Source organism: Teleopsis dalmanni, chromosome 2 (genome assembly GCF_002237135.1).
Source record: "Teleopsis dalmanni isolate 2A chromosome 2, ASM223713v2, whole genome shotgun sequence".
Classification (NCBI taxonomy): Eukaryota; Metazoa; Arthropoda; class Insecta; order Diptera; family Diopsidae; genus Teleopsis; species Teleopsis dalmanni.
The window spans coordinates 59,604,596-59,625,235 of NC_051847.1; the positions used below are offsets into that span (position 1 = coordinate 59,604,596).

Sequence of the window (20,640 nt, forward strand, 5' to 3'; positions counted from 1 at the left end):
ATCATAATATAAATGTATATGACTATATATATCTTATTACTGGGATATACTGATATAATATACCAGGATTAAAACAATCCAAATCACTTATTGGTACCAATAAGAATTGTATGAATTGTATGAACCTATTAAAAGAAAAATTTGGAATCATCAGAGGAATCCTAACAGGGCACTGTAGACTAAAACACCATCTTACAAAACTAGGTATACTTACAGATGTAAACTGTTGATTCTGTGAATAGAATGAGGAGTCGATCACACATGTGCTGTTAGAATGTACTGTACTAAAGCACATACGAAATAGGCTTCTAGGAATGTATATTCTAACGGAAGTGGCAATAAAACTCTGTAAAGTAGGTTCAATACTACTTTTTATTGACTCAACGGGGCTTAAAGACCTACTCTAAGCCCAAAAGTGGGCACAATCGACCCGATGGCAGTGCCACATCCCCTTACAATCGTAATATATATCTTATTAATATAATTGTTATAACTTAACTGCTTAACTGCTTTATTTTTAATGAATTAAAGCAAAAATCTCGTTGCAATTAAATGTATCTCCTTATATTCAATTTTATTTGGCTTGGTGGCAGTATCTGAGGAGTGACCAAATATTTGATTTAATCAACTTAATTACAACTAAAAGGATAATCGTGTTAGTGGTCACAAGTGCGTTAATGCGTTTTTCTAATTTCATGAACTCAACCACTACTCCATTATCAACCAACCAAATATACAACGGCAACACTGGCAACACGGGCAATACGGGCAACACTGGAAGCTGGCGTCAGCAGCGGTACCGAGTGCGGCAGCAAATGAATGAGCTGAAAATGCGTTCAATTTGACCCTTCAATAAAAATAATATTACCTCAGCATTAAAATGATGGCGAAAAAATTATCAAAATCATCAAATGCTGCCACAAAAGCAGCATAAAAACTGCAAAAACTGTGGAAACTGTGAAAACTTTCGAAATGCCACAATGAAAAGAAACTAAACAGAAAAAGAAATACAAAAACAACAACAACAATAATAACAAAAATAAAACCGAAATGAAAAAGGAAAAGGATAAAGTACGAGTATTAGCAGGACGACGAATTGCAACTCTTAATTGAGGGTTAAAAACTAAAGTCAAACAAAATAGCGAAAATGTCAAACAGCAAAAGGATACTCGGCGAAAGGATATGCAGCGCAAAATAATAACTGCGAGCATAAAGCGAACTATGGCTGTCATTAAAGTTCGCAAATGAGCGTTTTGCTGCAAAGTTCAATTTTAATTTTTTTCATTTGTCCTTTTTAATTTTTTTTTTAGTAATTTTTTTGTTTCTTTTTTTTTATTATTATTTTGTTGACAAATGCAAACTCCGAGTGCAGTGCAACGAAAATGTGCTCAATTATTTGCTTTGTTAATATTTTATTTTTCTTCAAAACACCCAAAAAGAAAAAGAAAAAAAAACAACAATTGCGTTTTTAATGAACTTTATTTTCATTTCAAGTACTTCCTTGAGGTTTTGTTATTTTTGCCACAAAGCCAAAGGATACAGAGGATACATTTTAAGCAGATTAAAGCAGATCCAATCGTTGTATTTTAGTTTGGTTTTGTTAAGTGAGAAAGTCGTATTACTTTATAGTTCCACTAGAAGTCGTTCAATGACATAGTTCTATTTATGATTTTCAGATAATTTTAATCAATTGCTTATTTATATAAAAATTACGGTGCTTATTAATTGAAAGTAAATGATTTATCGCATAACTACAAAAGTTAGGTTAGGATAAACTGGCAATCCCAAGGGTATACTTGGTATTGCCAGTTTACACAAGGTATGCCACTGTGACACCGTAAGCCAATAGGCCTTATTTTAAATGTTAACTTTTTTGTATTATAACGCGTCTTATGACGAAAAGAAACTATTTAGAAGGGTTCGAACAATAAAGATGAAACAACAACAAAAAGTTTTTAATTAATTTATTTAATTTGTCTGACCACACAACGCTGTTTCGAGTATTGACAAGTACTCATTATCAGTGATCTTAGAAAATATTTCAATTTTTATGAAATTAGTTTATAGTTCGAATATAATTTGTTGGACTGCAAGTGCCAGGCTTAGAACTCGTGCCTGTCACATAAATAACGATGACTAATCATGTTTTCCCTCAGGAATGATATCCAGTCGCTGTATTCAATCAACCAAGCACCAGTGCTATAAATGGTGTTTTCTTAGTGGATCTGTAATAAATTGTCATAGGCAACATTCTATAGCCTAATCAAATAATTTGAATATAAATAACATAAATACTTCTTATAATCATAAATACCCAGCTTAAAACTTAATCGTGTGAGAGTCTCCATCATTTTAACTTTCATATGACAAACAAATGATACACCAATAATCACCATTAAAAACCATTAGTATGTAATATAGTGATTTTAATAGTAATTTTAACCATTATATATTAGTGGTTAAAACAACACAGTTGGGGTGAGGCCATCTGAAAGAGTTTTCTCCATATACTTTTATTTCGCCCTGCTGCCCCCATATTATTATTGGATCTCACCTATTATTTGTTATATAATCTATTCTTTTTGCTGTCTATTTTTCTATTCTTGTTGTACCTCAAAGGTGCGGTTTTAGTATATTCGATATAATGTACTAGTCGACCAGTAACTGCTGACTGCATAAGTTCTCCACTATCTTGGTAGATAATATGTTATAGTCTTAGTCATGCTCATTTAAATTTGATGTGTTCGAGGAATGTGTTATCTCCAGATCAATAAATAAAACAGTGCGTTACACTCAAGATAGGCTAATTTACTGCAGGTAGAGTATTTTTTAAAAATAGTTATTGGTCTATGCGGAACATTTATAAATCAACCGATATTTAAATTAAATCAATCGATATTTTGAAGGCATAGTATTCAAGTTATAAACCAATTCATAGAAGTTGAATATATAACACGTCATTGTGTCATTGGTGATTGTCAAAATTACTTCTTGTCATTAATTGTATAAAATTATATATCGGTTAAAAAAATGTTTAACTCATTTGCTCAAATTATATTTGTTTAATCATAATTTGAAATACCTATTCGAAGAGAGAGAACACCCTACTGAAGTACTCAAAAATGATTTACTCTCCCATATGATCTATTTTACATTAAACTGGACTCAAATAAAGTTCATCGCTTTCGCATAAAAGTATTTATGTACAATATTAACTGAAACCTTAATTGAAGAAGAATTTATCCATGATGAACTACGTGTAGTTTACAATTCTTGGATTTCTAATATTTCGAAGTAAACACATAATCTATACGAAGGCTGTTATTTTTTATTAAAATTTATTATCGATATAAACTTTATTTAAATTTATTTTGCATAGACTTATAAATATTTGTGAAAGCTTATTTTACAGCGTAATCAATACTGAATCCTGTCTCTGTAGTGTCTGTAAGTTCATCACTATAGAAGTACATGACATATGGAAGTCCACCTAGAAATTTTATTGAAAAAAAAGCTATTATTTAAAAAGCAAAACATCACACTAAAATAGTAACAATCTATTTATGAAAAATAAGTCAGTACCGAATAATAATTGTATAAATATTATTAAAATAATGATTAAGAATATAAGAAATATATAATTAATAATAACTTATTAGTTAATGTTATGAAAATTTTTTTTATATAATTTAAAAATAATCGCATTAAAATAAGTTCTCACTATGAGTTAATATTATTAAATATTAATATTAGAAATGGTAATAAAATGTATTATTTGTTAAATAAAAATATAAATAAACAAATATATTACCTAGAATTGTGACTTGCGTATTGCCATCGAGGTTACCACAATAATAGGTTGGCTGCATGTTCATATTACTTGCAAGCAGAGATTGTGGTATCATTAAGTAATCCTTTCTCACCTTATCAGAAAATACTGTACTATGACAATTTTCATCAAAACCTAAATTGATTGGATTACGACTAGACATTGAGAAATCTCTAGTAGTGTATCTGAAATGGATAAGCGAAATATAAGTAAAAGATAATAAAAATATTTAATAATACTTACTCAATCATAGTGGAACCCATCACAGGTTTGATGCAAATTGCATAATTTGTTTCTGCCATATAATAAGTATTCCCACTTGTTTGATAATTAAAACTCTTTATGGTACCTCTGCTATCTCTATAAAACTGATCACAACCAATTGGTGCCAATAAATCCCAATCACTATGATGTGTACTGAATATAGTGCGCAAATCCTGTAAATTGTTTTGATTGCCAAAAGATAAAATTGAGCTGGAACGCTTTTTGGCCACTGGGCACTCCAATTGTGTAACGATCAAACGCCACTTAGTATCCCGCCAACGATCTGGTAGTTCGAATGTCAATTGCACAACCTCATTTCCACCCATACGGAAAGGTATGTAAAGATGTTGTTGTGTATTATCGCCGCATAAAGTAAATTTATCCACAGTAAAATAATCTGTACAGTCCAATTTTTGCTGACCGACGTCCAGTGTTGGTTGTTTTAGTTCGAATCTTTCAAATTCAATCAGTAACTGACACACACTCGAACTGTAGGCTTCAATGCGATAATTGCAGGTTCGTTCTAACGTGACTGGATTGCGAATGATGATGCGTTTGAGCTTAGATGTGGCACCACATTGCAGGTTGGCTTTAAGAAGAAAATTGGGTGATATATTGTGAATATATGTTTGCAAGTTTTGAAAAGGAAACAATTAAGTTTAGTAAACAATTAAGAAGAGTTTTTCAAAATTTAAATTTAATAAAAAAATGAACATGCATTCTCATTGTTAAACATTTTCTCGAAGGAATAGACAAGAAGGAATCATTGTTATCCTTTTACATAACATTAGTCATTGATGAACAATTTTAGTATTTCATGTTATTCTTAAATAATTTCTTTTTCTATATTATATTGATTTTTAACGTTCGTTTTGACGAAAAAAACTAAATTCTTAACAGTAGTAAAATTGCAACAACAAACATTTTTTATTATTAATAATTAAATTTTTGGCCGATCATACAGCTGTTTCGAATATTGCCAAATACCTATCATCAGTGGTTTTGGAATTATTTCTTATATTTATTTATTCGAAAACAAGTTTTTGAGACTGGAAGTGTACCAGGGATTGAACTCGTACCCTGACAAATTTTAAGCTCAGAGTCAGTGTTCATTAGCCAACTGACCCAAAATCGTACTTGATTTGTATATTCAAACTGGAACTATTGTTAATTTGCTGTGTAAGTTCTTTTACAAATTCACTTGCTGTGATTTTTCTCGAAAGAAATACAGCAGTAATTATTTTCCACTAAATAATTTTGGTTTTTTAAAACTATGGTCTGCAACGACCTCAAAATGCGTAAGTACATATTTAGTATTTACTTTGACACTTTAAGGCAATCATTAATTACTATTTATTCCAAAAAAATGCTAAAGAAAGACTTTCTCCTTCATTTAAAAAGCAAAATTATTATTTTACTTTTCATAATGACAATAATAAGCAAGAAATAGTCAAACATTAGTGTATTGGATTAAAAGTACTTAAGTTATGTTTTTATTAAAAATAAACTTGAGTAGTGAAAGTGTGAAATACTGATTAAAATTTTGAATACATTTAACCAATCAATATTTTCTTAATATTTCGTAAGCAAGTATACTCTTTACCATAAACAGTCACATAAGCCCTCTCTGATATGAAGTCGTAAATATCTACTTAAAATAAACAAATTCTTTGGCTGATATTGTGTTATAATGTGAGTGATCGTGAGTGATCAGTTGAATAAAAATTCTGAATTTGTTGCAATTTTATTAAACAAGAATAAAAATTATATCATATCTTTCTTAAATTAAGACTTCTCAGACTATAACTGCTCTAGCAATTATAAAAATCGGTAAATCAGCCGCTGTAGCCTGATTATTTAATATATTGGATTTTAAAGTCGCATTAATTTTACTGACGAAAAACTTCTGATGCTCTTCAGATAAGTATCTGAAGAACAGATTCAAAACAAAAAATTATAAAAACAAAATTTTACCAATTTATTCTATAGAAATCCACTGTAAAGAAATTTTCATGGTTAAGCACAAGCTATACAAACACACAAAAATGTCTCTGAAATATATAGGCTCTCCTGCAAAAATTTGTTGTTCCTGGACTCCGCGTCACAAGTATCTCTAGTGACTCGTTGTTAACTTAATTGTGACACTCTGTTTGTGACATTGTCATTATGCTTATCATAGTAAATTAAATAAAAAATTTATATCGTAAAAAAAACTATAAATTGAAGTATTTATTTCCTTTGTTTCCAAGTTTTAAAATATTAACAATTTGCTTTGAAAACAAATTTTCGCGACTTAGTTTTTAAGTTATTTACACTTGTTCATATTATTCATTTTTTTTAAATATATTTTTTCTTATATTCTCACTCACTTTCACAACAAACTCCATAGGTACCACAATATCCTTTCACAGACCCGCCTTGTAGCATGCAATTAAAACGTGTCATGCAAGTGCCTTGCGTGTCTTCATCGGTTAAACAGCTATCCGACAATGTTCTTTTACGGGCTTGACGCGCTGTTGAGCCCACAGATATTTGCGGTTCTGGAGCTTCAGTATGATTATAAGTATTTGTGGTAAAAATTGACAATTGACCATGACTTAAATCCACAGCCAATAATAGAACACAGAATATGATTAAACTCATGACTGTCTTATTGCCAACCGATAAACTCTTTAACGAATGCGTTACGGGTACCCGAAATCAAATGAAACCAATCAATCTTGAATTTTTGCTTTTATATGAACCTTCAATAGACCAAATGCTACACGTACCATGACGAGCTCTCAGTTTAGGCAACTTTACTGATGTGCTTTTCATGTTCGATTCGTGGTATGAGCAAATATTTGTAAACATTTTAAATGGAAATAACTGTAGAAAGACGTTTCGTATCTTTCTTCTATGATTTCAATGCTCAATGCCTAAGCAGAGCACACAAATCAATGATATTGGTAGAATTGATTAAAGTATCGTCACACGTGAACTCGAAGGTGTATTCAAAATGTTTAGTGGAATTTGTTGAATCTAGAATATGGGGATGAAGTAGTTAAATGGTTGAGAAAATAAATTTAAAAAATAAAAAAATTAAAACTACAATTTTAAAATTTTTCTGAATATTCATTCATTCACAAAGTAATGAGTAAATCTATATGCTTGCTTCTTATTCTTAAACTTAACTCTTCAATTTTTTTTGTTAAGAAATATGTGCTGGAATAATTATTATTAAAAAAAGAAAAAATTCTGAATGTTCAGTGAACTGCTAATATTGACACAATGATTAATCAAATAGTAGGTTTGTTTCAGTATTTTCCCATCTCTTTGCTTACCAAATAAAAATTACAGAACAAAAATTTTGATATCAAAACGAAATTTATCGGCACATCGTCTCTTATTCTTTTTACATAAATTAATTGCTCCGCATATGGAAAATATCATTCCGAAATATAACTGATAAGAGATGCACAAAATTATTTTAAAATTTTAATATTAACTGATAAGAATTTTGGAAGTAAATAAGGGTTACCATACAAACATCGTCCGTTGAGGTGATTTAAAGTGACAGCCTTTTCGACAAAAAAGTTAACAACTTCGTTGCTATGTTGTTTTATATATATTAAGTTTTCAATTAGGTCCATTAAGTTTTCTTCTTTTATGTTCTCTCTTTTCTTTTTTATTGTTCTTACTTTTCTTCTTTCTTATTCTTCCTTTCTCCTTCTTCTTTTCAACCTTTTAATCTTTTATTATAGTTATTGTGAATATTTTTCTCTAAGCAACATAAATATCAAATCTTCTTCTTTTCATTAATAACCAACAACACAAATCAATTATATACAGATACGAATATAGGTGTGCAATATACAGGGTGGCTGACAAAAGTTGCAGCAAACTTCCCACCGATCTAGCTTTAAAACCAGTAATGACAAAAAGGTCAAAAGGAATTCATTGACAGTTAATTGTCTTGTTTACAATCGTAAAAAGGCATTTTGATTGTTGTGTCGTGGAGAGAAGTTAAAATGTGATAGTGTGATTGTTTTATATTTGGATTGAAAAACACAAGTGGCTATCATTCCAGCCCTCCAACATTTAAATGTTGACTCGATACCGTAATACTGATAGCGTTGACCGACGCCCATGAAGGGGACCAAAAAAAAAACAGTAACAACACCAGACATGATTCGTAAATTGAAGAAGGGAATTGAGCGAAACCCACGCTGTAGCTGCAATCATATGGCAAAGAATCTGAACGTATCACGAAAAAGAATGCAACGCATTTTAAAAAACGACCTCAGACTAAAGCCATTGAAGTTCAACAAAATGCATGTTCTCATTGCTGAACAAAAAAAGTTGGAGTCGAAGGAGCCAAAATGTTATTTCTTTTGACTGAAAGTGGTGAGTTGCTTAATTTGGTTTTTCTACTGAGTCATCATTCGCAATTGAGTACGTAAACAAACAAAATGATCGTGTTTATTTGTCAGAGAGGTCAGCTAAAAATTTAATGGCGACCAGAAAGCGGACACCACCGATGGTGATAGTGGGCCATAACGGCCGATGTTCTCTCTCGGCTCGTATTCATCGACCGTGGGGTAAAAATAAATGCATAAATCTATCGAGAAATTATTTAAGAGGAAACTTTGAAGCCCTAGGCAGATGAAGATTTCGATCGCAGACGTTAGACATTCAAACAGGACTCAGCATCATCGCAAAAAGTTTGCGTCAACCAAGAATGACTGAAAAACAATATTCCATGCTTTATTCTATCAACACAGTGGTCACTGTATTCACCTGATATAAACCATTTAGATTTCTAGGTCTGGGATATTTAAAGAAGTAAGTTTGGCACTAAAAAATACCTTAATGTTGATCGTCTAAAGCAACCGATAAGCCGAAAATGGGACACAATACCATAACGCCACTTGCGGGAAGCGTGCGATAGATTCAATGGCCGTTTGAAAACCATAATTCATGCTAGAGATTAACTTGAAAATTAAAGTTAATTTCGCATATCTTCATTAGATTTAACAAAAATAATAAAATAGAGCGTTTTACTTTGTTACAATTTTCATCAGCAACCCTGTATATATACATTCTGCCAAAGTGATTATTGGTGAAACCAATTGTCAATTTTTTTTTACAGGGTGTTTTATTTTAATAAAATGTGAGTTCGGAAATTTAATCATGTACTTAATTTTCAATTAACGAATTTATCAGTTAACCAATTTAGTCCATTAAATATCTTTTAATTTGCTTCCTAAGATGTTTTTGTACAAAAAAATGTAAGAGAATTGTGATTGTTTCAAATTTAAATGATATAATGTCTATAACATCTATATTAAATATTAAATGATATCTTCCCTTCTATATGATATCTTTGTTTCTTGAACCCAGGAATAATCTGCAGATCTTTAAATCGAAACACCCTGTAAGTGTAGTTGCGAAAATGAATAAATCAAAATTAAAAATTTGATAACTTAATACCAAACTAACTACTGTATTAATTTTAATTGTCTCTCGCCATGTTGCGGTACTAAAGGTGCTGTTAGCCCTCGGTAATACTGTCAAATGCAATATTGGCGAAACGACCAATCTTATCTTTATGACATTATAACTTTATGAAACACTTTAGTTGTTACTTCCAATAAATATTAATAAAATGAATATTACTAACAAATGAATAATATAATTATCAATATGAAAATAAAATAAACATTGGCTTTGGGTACAATGTCAATTATAAACACGACTAGTTTATTGTGTAAAAATACACAAACTTTAAAATATGAATGGAGAGAAAAATGATACCAATTAGTAATATGAAGCTCACTATATGAGGGTCACATTATAATAAAAATGTAATAAAAATATAATAATGATAATAAATATATAGTATTTTGTCTTTAAAAACGGGTTTACTATTTCTCAAGTTATTCTCTTATGTGATCTATGCATTTTTGCATGTGTTTGAACAGTTTTGATATTTTTTCAGTTTTTTTTCAGTTTTTAATCCAAAGCATGGATTTGAATGCACCAACAGTATCTTCCGCTATCTAAAATCGTTATTCACGCAGTTTATTTTTGAGGTGTAGAAAAAAGGATCGTTGAGTGTTAAAACATGAAGGAATGGCTCATGATCCAATAATTTAATGTTTATATGTTTTTTATATTAAGGCGGCTCCATCATCATTTCGGAGATTTGATAGGCTGTTTTCCAAATAAATAAGATTTCTCATCAAAACTGGCTGGTTTAAGTAGTGATCAATTATGTTATTGGTTAGTAGTAATTTGCATGGGTCCAATCAGACCTCAAGACAGTGGAAAGTCTTGATGCCATATCCTCCTTACGAACTGTTTATCCGATTGTTTGCCTAGACAACAAGGTTTTGAATATATTAATTTGCAAAAGTATCTGAAATTGAAATAATAATAGGAATACGGTTGTGGATAACTACGGCCACGGTTATAGGTCTGTACTACGGTTACTAATCTTATATTACTCTTTAGTTTAGAAATTATATAGTATTAAAGGAATTTATATTATCTTATATCGTGAAACTTGATTACATGCTTTAATTTATATAGTTCTCGTATCCTCTTGTTTTGCATATTGGCCATAAATTCGAGTCAATACAAGTTTTCATCTCCAATCTGAGATACTTTGTCGTTGTAAGTCGTTACAGATCAGTTTAAAAATTAAAATATATTCATTTTATTAGCACTATTGCTTCAGAAATATTTTCTAAAAGTTTCGAAGGACTATAATATTTTTAAATTATTCGGTTTATGACCGAATTCACAAACTATGCTTCCTAATAGTTTGTAAATGGTGACATTGATCAATTGCATCCTTTTATAATTTTTCTGAGTCAAGGTCAAATATTTTGAATGCTGACATTTGAAAATGTCTGTTGTACTTATCTCTTGACAATATTTCTATATTGAACTCCACAATCAAAAACAAATTAAACACCCTCTAAGTTCATTCACTTAAATGTTCTTCACATAAAAATAATAAATTACCGAAATAGGTTTATTTGTTTTGCAATTTATCAAAAAAAATGTCAAAACTATTTTAATAACCAAAAAGCACGACAACAACAACAAAGTTCACTTATCTACAACATTATTTGCTTCTAATTGTGCAATGTCGAACGATGTCACGATAAGCGAGTGAGCGAACATTCACCGGCGCAGTAGGCCTTCTCCCACAATAAAAGGATTGCGCCAGCTAGAAGACGAGCAGTTGACTTTGGGTCTTCAGAACATAAAGATGAAACTATTTACAATTTTGGCAGTGTTGAGTGTCGCGTCAGGCGCATTCGCAGCAGTAGCAAAACCAACTTGTGGTGGCACCAGCTCTTCGAAGGATACTCAATTGTTGACACCAACAAATCCACCACGCGAGTGTGTTTACCATATCAAAGCCACTAGCAGCTATGTGTGTCAATTACGTATTGATTTCGCTTGGACACTGGGACAACCTTCAGTACCATCCGATGAAAATGATCTTGCCTATGTGGAATGTGTTAATGATTACTTCCAAGTAGGTGACTTGAGATTATGTGGTACTGAAACCAATAATCACATCTATGTGCCATTCAATCGTACTGCTGGCGTGACAGTAGTAGATTTGCAAATTATATTGGCTTCACGTGTTGGTTACACTGGTTTACCAACACCCTCATGGGACATTTCAGTCACACAATTGGAATGCCCAACTGGTGCTTCAGTACGCGATTTAGATTTTGATATGCGATCTGATTTAGAATTTACACCAGAAGCACGTGCCACAATTAAGGATGGTTTCCTTGTAGCCCCACCAGGTTGCTTGCAATACTTCCCATCCAAATCGGGAGTAATCACTTCTTTCAACTATAACAAAGCTACAGGTATATACCCAGGCAATATGAACTATGCTATTTGCTTCCGTCGCGATACTGAAACTACCTCTTTACAGTAAGTATGAAATGACTCAATATCGTAACATTTTTTAATGAAACATTCTTTCAGATTAAGAACTTATCACTTCCAACTTGGTTCTGAAAATGAATCCAAATTAATGTCGTTGGACAATTATTGCTATCCTCAAGTTCGTTCCAGCACCAAGAGCCAAGACTATTTGCTAGTTCCACAAGCACAAATCGAAAATAGCGACATCTTCGCCACTTACTTCTGCGGTGAAAGTTTGGATGGTGCAATAGTACGAAGTAAGTTAAAAGATGGCGAAATTTCATGTCACAATGAAATTTCTTTTAATTGTCACTAAAAATACAACTAAAAGTTTGTAAGTGATTAATTTTAAATAATTTATTTTTTATTCTAGGCACAAACCCAGGACCTCTAATTATGGTATTCAACAGCGATGCAGTTTACAAGAAGACAGAAGCTGGTTTCTATTTCACCTACAAAGTTTTGTAAAGCTTTTTGAACTTTTAATAGAATTAAATATTTTTAAACTTTCACTAAAAATAAAAGCTTTATTTACAAAAGAAAAGTATATTCATTTTCTCGATAAGCTTAAAAGCTGTTTCTTCAAAAGAAAGTTATTGAAAGTTATTTTCTCAATGAGCTTAAAAGCTTTCTTCAAAAAGAATACATATATATTTTCTAGAATTGTCTCATCTAAAAATGAAAAGCTGCAAGTTTTAGAAATCTTTTGATTTGTGAATATAATAGATAGGGAAAATTGAGCAGGTCAGACACTTCTAAGTATAATATTTTTGAAAGTTATTCCTTGTAACTACTGGCAGTACCATGTTTTTGAGGTGAGTAATCCTTTCAGAGATTCGGTACTTGCACTCCAACAATGCAGAAATAAGTTATATTACGGTACCCCATCTTTGTATCAACGCATACTTTATATAAAAATGTTGAGATCCAATAATTTTTAAAAATACTGATTATCATAAAAAGTATTTGTTACAGTTTTTAAGCCTTTTGAAATCCATCAAATAAGATTGTGATATATGGTAATAAAACTGGAGATTAATTGATGCCGAAGCAAACAAACTGGCGGTATTTGAAAGAAAGATTATGAGAAAAGTATTTAGACCAGTATAAAAAAACGTAGAATATCGCATAATATATTATGATGAACTCGATCAACTGATAGAAGGTGATACAATAATCAAACACATAAAAAGCAACGTTTGAAGTGGACAGGGCACGTCGTGGATGCCAGAAGAAAGAGCAGCAGCCAGAATCTTCGAGATTCTGGAGAAATGGAGGAATGTCGTTAAAGAATTTTAGATCCAACATTAACTGTATAGCCATGGATGATGATGATGATATGGCGCCCAAAGTATAATTCATTCAGGTTCTTTATCATGACGGTTTTCATAGGAGTCGTATATGTAGCATCTGTTCTCAGTTTGTATAGCTGCAGATCAACTGATTCCATAAGATTTTTGTCCGTAGAATGTCCGTTAATGAAGAAATCAGCTCATATACGATTGAAGAATGATGAGGATTTATATTTACATAACCACAAGATTTTTATAAAAAAAAAATGGGTGATAAGATTTTCTTGTGATGAAAGCAACATTAACTAGTCGATTTCCTTGAGCATTAAAAGAAAAATAAATAAATGTGCGGCCTACGAACTTATGCTTTCATTAACTGTAAAATTATTTAAATATCTTTTGTTTGTAATATATGGTAAATATCATGTAGATCGGCAACAATGTAGATGAGCGGTCTCCTTTGACCGCTTAAGATGAGAAGTTCATGCAGTGTCGTAGCCTGGATTCTACTTAAGTGAGGAATAAAGTAGAAATTTTTTAAAGTAGAAATACTTAACTCAAAAACAAAGTTCACTGCAACACCTTTGAAAAACTTTGCTTTGAACTTGGTTCAGTAACAAACCATATATCGCAATGGGTTTGGTTTACAAACCCTAACTTAGCGCTGCTTCCATTTATACAAGCTTTCCCGACTATCAATTAATTATGCAGTAGTTGTTTAGTAATGATGTTCAATTAATGAAGGGTATTTAAATACGCTTCCTTCTCATATAACAGCAGTTTTCACAAAAATCATCTACATGAGTTTTAATCCCATTACAGTCAAATATAAAAAAGTTGAGAAGCAATTGTGTTATAACCGCTCTTTGTTATAACCGATTTTTAAACATCATCTCGATATCATCTTATTCCCGTTACATGTTAGTTTCTAAGGTAATTTAAAATTTTTTCTTGAAAATAATAAAACGGAACGATTCCAATTTCCAAGTCACACCTATTTGACAAAGAATTTAAGTAAAGTTAGCTACTCCTCGGGAAAAGTTATGGAATCTAGATCCATGCTATTAATCAATGTTGGATGGAAGCGCTGACGTCTTACGCTTCCATACACATACTTCAAATTTCGTGGATGATAACCATGCTTTAACTATGCAACTAATTCATACCAATGGGTATTAATAGCAACTTTTTACGTTTTATGTCAATATAGACTGGTTTTCGAAATATTGTACTTTTAAGCTAGAAATTTTTAAATAAAAATAACTAATAACAAATAAATGCACTATCTAGAGCGTTTACAATTTTAAAACTCGATTTCTTAAGTATCGCACATTTAATTTCTTTTTTAGACAGAAATAATTTAAACAAGTATAAAGTTATTATAATTAAAAAGAAATTATTATAAATACATTTATCTTCTTTCTTTTACCCATTTCAGATATTCCAAATGTTCCCGCTGTATTAAATTAAACAATTAAACTGATAATCATGTAATGTAAGTAATGTTATTGCAAAATCAAAACAAAACAAAGATTTATATTTATGTGCCTGCAAATGTTAATCCCGTTACAAGCCCAAAAATAAGGGATCATATATATCATTATCACATTTATTTATAAACTATTTGGAGAAACCAAGGCAGGTAAAAATTAATATATATATTTTTCAATAACTAAATTGTTTAATATATTTTAAAAAATTAAAACGGTAACGCAAATGAATTTATTTATTAATTTTAAATAAAACATTTTACTTCTTACTATTCTGAAAGTAATCCAAATAAAAGAGCTTTTACAGCTTGTTGCTTTTTGCTAACATGTCACTTAACATAATTCTGTTAAAGAAATGCTTACAGAAAATGCTTGCAACATGTTGATATCCCTGATAAGCAAATACTTCGCAATATTTTCATGTTGCTTTGATTTGATTTTGTTATTTGTTGCTAACATTGCCGGCAGTATTAGGAAATGTTGTGTTCTTCAGTTTACGTTCAACTGCCGCGAATTCAAAAAGCAAAAAGCGGATGAACCGGGAAAAGTTATAAAATGTAGTAACAATTAATATTAAATATTTGTTTATTAATATAACAAAAATATATATGTAATCAGAAAACAAAAAATTATTAACGAAAATATGTAAAAAAAAAATATTTAATTTTACTCCAAACATTTTTTAAATTCTTTTAAAGTTTGTGGTGTGTTTATTAAAAAAATTAATGTAAATAAAAAATTAAATGAAAATGATTTGAAATGGAATTGATATAAAATACAAAATAACATAAATAAATAAAAATGTGTAAAATAAAAAAATAACATGAACCAAATGTGGACAATTAAAAATTATGTTCAAAAATTAATTTTAAAAAATATAAAACACTACGACTTGCCGTTTTTTAGGTAAAACCATTTTATTTTTTCCTTGAAAAGCGCAAAAAAACACTAATTATATACATTTTAATTTTAAATTTCAATTATGTATAAAATAAATATTATTCTTTTATTTTTTTTTAATTAAATATAAATGATTAAAAAAGTTTTGTACAAATTGAATACTACAAATTTGTTTGGTTTGGCTTCGGTTTTTCTACTGCATTAGTTTTGTTTTGTTTTTTAATTAATTTAATTACTAAACCAAAAATAAAATTTGTTTATTTTAAATTCTTTTTTTTCACATTTGTTTTTATCAATTTTTTTTCAAATTTATTTATAAAGTAACTTAAATAGCAACAATTCACACTTAATGAACATTTAATGCTTTTATTAGATCGTTTGAAAATCTATTCGTTGGAGCGGCTTCTGTCCGTCAGCGGAGCCATCCATCGATAATTTAATTCCTGTTTACTTGTGCTATTTTCATATCGGTTAGAATTTTGGACTCGGAATTTTTATGCTGATTTTATTGGATGAATTAGCCGAAAATTAATCAAATTTCAAATCGCATGCAAATCTAGAATTTTTGTATCATTTTCAAATGGAATAATTTGTTTCGATTTTATTAACATATCAATTTTTGACAACATAAACATTAATTGATGAAAATTGTTATAGATTTGCAAATGGAGTTAATAAAATGCAAAGTAAAACTAAAATGTTTAATATAAAAAATATATAACATTTTTATTTAGTTGAAATGTGACTTTCTCAAATTCACATAAAAAAAATGAACAGCTTTTCCGTGATTTATGTGTAAAGCATTGTATAGTTAATTCTGAAGTGCTTGATATAAGATCTTAAATATTGCCATTCTGGTACTTTGTTATAATATCTCAAAAAATCATGTTTTTTAACTCAGGTGCTTATTAATAATAATCTTATCCAAACACACATTAAGGATAAACTTGTACGTGTTATATTATTACACTAGGCTGTATAAACTTTTACCGTCTTAAACTGCTAAATATACTGGTGAGACACTAGTACTTGATTCTTATGGCGACAGATATTCTTTATGGTTCAAGTAGTGCATAAGTGCTTTTCAAAATGTTTTAATAATTTTAAAGATATTCATTTATATGTATCATCAAGAATTTTTCAATAAATTTATAAAGCAACACGATTATTAAAAAATTGTATTAATAATTATAATTAAACATCATAAATAATTATAATGAAAATATAGTTTTATTGTTTTATCAATTTAGAATCCACAAATATATAATTTTAATTATGTTACAAAACGTAAAATTTGTTAGACTATTCGTATATTAAGCAAAATATTAACAATATTCTCTATCAGTCTGATTATGTATTATATGACCTGTTGTTGGTGTCATCACTACCTATGTATGTACTCCACATTGTTTTTTACCGATTTTGATCACCGGAACGTACTTTCTTAATGTTCTAGTGCGTTCTTATCATGACTTCTCCATTAATGAATAATATGATTATTTGAGTCTTTTCTGCATGAATTTTTGAAGCGTTATTTCCCATTTTCTATATCTTTATGTTTCTTTCAGAAAATTGTTTCTTGAATTTATTGAAAACAACGGTAGCTGTTGCCCTTTGATTTAGTAAAACTAAATGATTCATTCATTTAGACTTTAAAGATAAAGGATAGCAATAATTATAAATGAAACATAATACAGTTAATATAGACAGATCACACAAACAAAATTATAATTTAATTATATAAATAATAGGAAACAGTTATAAAATAATCCAAGTTTTTATTCTTTTTTAAAAATATTAGTCCATTGTAGTTGTAGTTTTCTATTTCTATGCTTGCACAATAGTGACATATACTAATCATACAAATAGATCTATTTATAAGCATTAACTTTTTTCCATTAAAACAGTAATAATACCGTATAATTATTCCTTGAGAAACTTGATTGCCTTATCCTCTCAAAATAGCATATTACTCTCTCTACCTAATATAGCAATTTATGAGAATAGCATTCTAGAACACAGCCTATAACTTATTAGAATAATTATATGTTCACTTTAAAATATACCTTAGTGCATTACTCTATGCACCTCCTACTCATCTTGCTATTGATTATGGAATAGATATATATATACATATATTACTTACACATATTGGTGTTAATATAGGATATAAAAATGTCACAACTAAGAAATGCTCTGCTATTTATTTTAGAAAAGCATCTTGGGCATTCCATTGAAGTTGATCGTATGTTATTTCATTTTGTAGGGATTGTTTATGGTCATCTTACTGTTTCGATGACGTCTGTGCGTCACCCGGTTTTCTTTTCTTGTATTCTTTATTATTGCTAATATTCTTAATTTTATTTTTTCAATATGTTTTCAAAATACACGTCTGTAGGCTGTGGATTTTCTTAATTCACTTAGCAATTTATAAAGTTAAAAATATAACTGCATTATACTTGGCAATTAGGAACGCATCATACGAAGTCTTTAATTTCATATTATTTATTTAAAAATTAATTTTGCTCTTCATTACGTCAATGCAATCCGATTGCAATTGCATCAATCCTTCAGTAATTAATAAAATTTTATTTTACTTGCATTTATTATTACTTGTAATTATGTGAATATATATATACGTATATGTGATTAAAGTGTTAACAAATATTTTTTTTTATTCAATTACTATGTAATTATCTAAGTGACATAAGCGCTTTTAAGCCATTATTTGCACTAAAAATAATAATAACGTGATAAATATGCCATCAAAATCTTTTATGAGAACATAATTTCATAGGGTTGAAAGACGTTTTTTATATACATTTTTATATAAATTCACACATATATATTAGGGATATATCAATAATATTTTTAATATAAATGTGTTAATGTTTACATGATGCTGATTTGATGTCCATCATAGAATATAAATTTAAAACAAAAAAATAATTCAACTTCACTGAGCCTTTAGTATAGTTCACACAGATAGTTTACAAATCAGTCATATCTTTTAACTAAATCATTTTTAGATCATATCACTAACTAGATATTTATTCTACAAATATTGTTTTAATAATTTATTAAAAGCCTTCGCTGTATATTAGTAATCAATCAATTTTATTTATATGACATCTGAATCTGACTGGATTCAACAAAATGTTTGTGCAAAACATTATTCAATCAGCTAAAAAACTGAGAACTAATTTATCCACTAATCAACAAGCAAAAAAATGGATTGACGGACAACTGGACAAATAAGTAGACATCATTATGCCAAACATAAGATTCAACTCCAGTCATTAGCTGCAGTAGCTGTCTATTACCACTATAGTTCAATTATATGGGATACAGTTGACAGCAATTGTAGCTTAATCGATGGCAGCACTTATTTCAATCATTTAGCATTACTAACTACTTTAGTTAATTGAAAGTTTGACCTTAAGTGGATTTCAAATAACATGACCTCTCTTTTTCTTTGCCATGTCTCTATATGAGGTAGGTCTGACTTTTCCTAAGATTCCTAAATTTTTTTTTATTTATCTCACTTAAGAACATACTTTTCGCGTTTATCTTATAATTCTGTTCAGGAATTGTTCAGGTTTTGGTAGTATTCGACAACTATTTTAAAAGTTATATTACATATGTAGTAATAGATTATTCATATATAATATACCTTTTATTCTGAAGAATGTGAAGCGTGTAGAAATAAATTAAAATTCATTACAGTACTTTATTGAACTACAAGTTTTTAAATTCTAAATGTATATAAAAATTTGAATAATGACATTTATAATATTAATTTATATATCGTATTAAATTCAAACTGATTGATATATCTACAATCTACTCGAGGTATGGGTGGTAAAGGTATTATTTCCGTGATTTCTACCCGTGATTGATTCATGGTTGCTAGGTGTAGAGATATGCTATAATACACCTAAAAGATGTTCTTCATGAAGTTATTAGCTAATAATATAAATACTCTTATTAAACTATTTTGTATTAAGTAAAAAAAATGCATTTCAATTTCACATAACTCCTAATTTTAAATATTCATTCAAATACACAAGTAGAATTCATTCATTATATACTTATTCATGGAATTTCTTTAATTACTCTCAGTTTTATTTTTTTCATAACAATGACTAACAACGAAAACTTTGAGATTCACTTAGGCCCATAGTCCGTTATAATACAAAATTTTTACATACTTGATTCAATTCTTTAAGTCTATTAATATTTTCAAAATAAAAAATAATTAACTTTTTGGTGGTAGTTTTGGTACTATAATATTGTAAATGCAAGATGTGTTGATCTGTGTAACAAGTTACATCTTCTGCTTTTCTCGGCATTACTACATCTATATGCCATATTAGAGTATTTTCTACGGGCTAGCGTAAGAACAATATTTAATTTTACCATTTAATCTAAAACTGCTCAGAAGCCGTTACGTACAATCACACCTTTTTTCCATTACGACGTATAATAGTTTATCGTAATTTATTAATTTCTTTATGAGGTTTTTTCGAACAGTAGTGAAATACAACAACAAAAAATTTATTTTTTTATACTATTTTATTTAATTGAATTTTTGGCTGACCATACAGCTGTTTCGAGTATTGCCAAATACCCATCATCAGTGGTCTTTATAAAATACTTTTAATCAATCAATATATATATCTTTTCTATTTTACTCTACTCCAAAAGAGGCGATATTCATTATTATTAATATATTACTGAGTATTTTGAGAATATGCATCGTTTTGTCTTTTTTTTGTGACTTGACTAGAAAGAGAAGCACAAATCCCTATTCCTTAAACAAATTGCACTCAATTTGTGTCATAATTTTTTTATTAATGACATTATTTTTATCTTTCATTTAAGCCCATTATAAGGGCTGAGCCCTTGTAACTGCTTTTAGTTC

General features: G+C 29.4%; 2 protein-coding genes across 2 annotated transcripts; one reads left to right on the forward strand and one right to left on the reverse strand.

Annotated features, from left to right (window-relative positions):
• Positions 1–3,390: 3,390 nt before the first annotated feature.
• Positions 3,391–6,773, reverse strand: LOC119685439. Its single transcript, XM_038099714.1, has 4 exons — positions 6,463–6,773; positions 4,073–4,682; positions 3,812–4,014; positions 3,391–3,490 (listed from the first exon to the last, which is right to left on the reverse strand). Exons 1-4 carry the CDS (start codon positions 6,734–6,736, stop codon positions 3,402–3,404), a joined length of 1,176 nt encoding a protein of 391 aa, XP_037955642.1. The 5' UTR covers positions 6,737–6,773; the 3' UTR covers positions 3,391–3,401.
• A 4,544-nt stretch (positions 6,774–11,317) lies between these two features.
• LOC119682261 lies at positions 11,318–12,539 on the forward strand. Its single transcript, XM_038095648.1, has 3 exons — positions 11,318–12,040; positions 12,095–12,291; positions 12,408–12,539. Exons 1-3 carry the CDS (start codon positions 11,355–11,357, stop codon positions 12,500–12,502), a joined length of 978 nt encoding a protein of 325 aa, XP_037951576.1. The 5' UTR covers positions 11,318–11,354; the 3' UTR covers positions 12,503–12,539.
• Positions 12,540–20,640: the final 8,101 nt, after the last annotated feature.

Excerpts from the sequence above, each read along its gene's own strand:
- LOC119685439 (XM_038099714.1), bottom strand. The coding sequence starts at position 6,736 with ATGAGTTTAATCATATTCTGTGTTCTATTATTGGCTGTGGATTTAAGT. Across the intron at positions 4,683-6,462 it reads CTATGGAGTTTGTTGTGAAA|CCAACCTGCAATGTGGTGCC; the intron begins GTGAGTGAGAAT and ends TTCTTCTTAAAG. Across the intron at positions 3,491-3,811 it reads TACGCAAGTCACAATTCTAG|GTGGACTTCCATATGTCATG; the intron begins GTAATATATTTG and ends TAAAATTTCTAG.
- LOC119682261 (XM_038095648.1), top strand. The coding sequence starts at position 11,355 with ATGAAACTATTTACAATTTTGGCAGTGTTGAGTGTCGCGTCAGGCGCA. Across the intron at positions 12,041-12,094 it reads ACTGAAACTACCTCTTTACA|ATTAAGAACTTATCACTTCC; the intron begins GTAAGTATGAAA and ends ACATTCTTTCAG. Across the intron at positions 12,292-12,407 it reads GGATGGTGCAATAGTACGAA|GCACAAACCCAGGACCTCTA; the intron begins GTAAGTTAAAAG and ends TTTTTATTCTAG.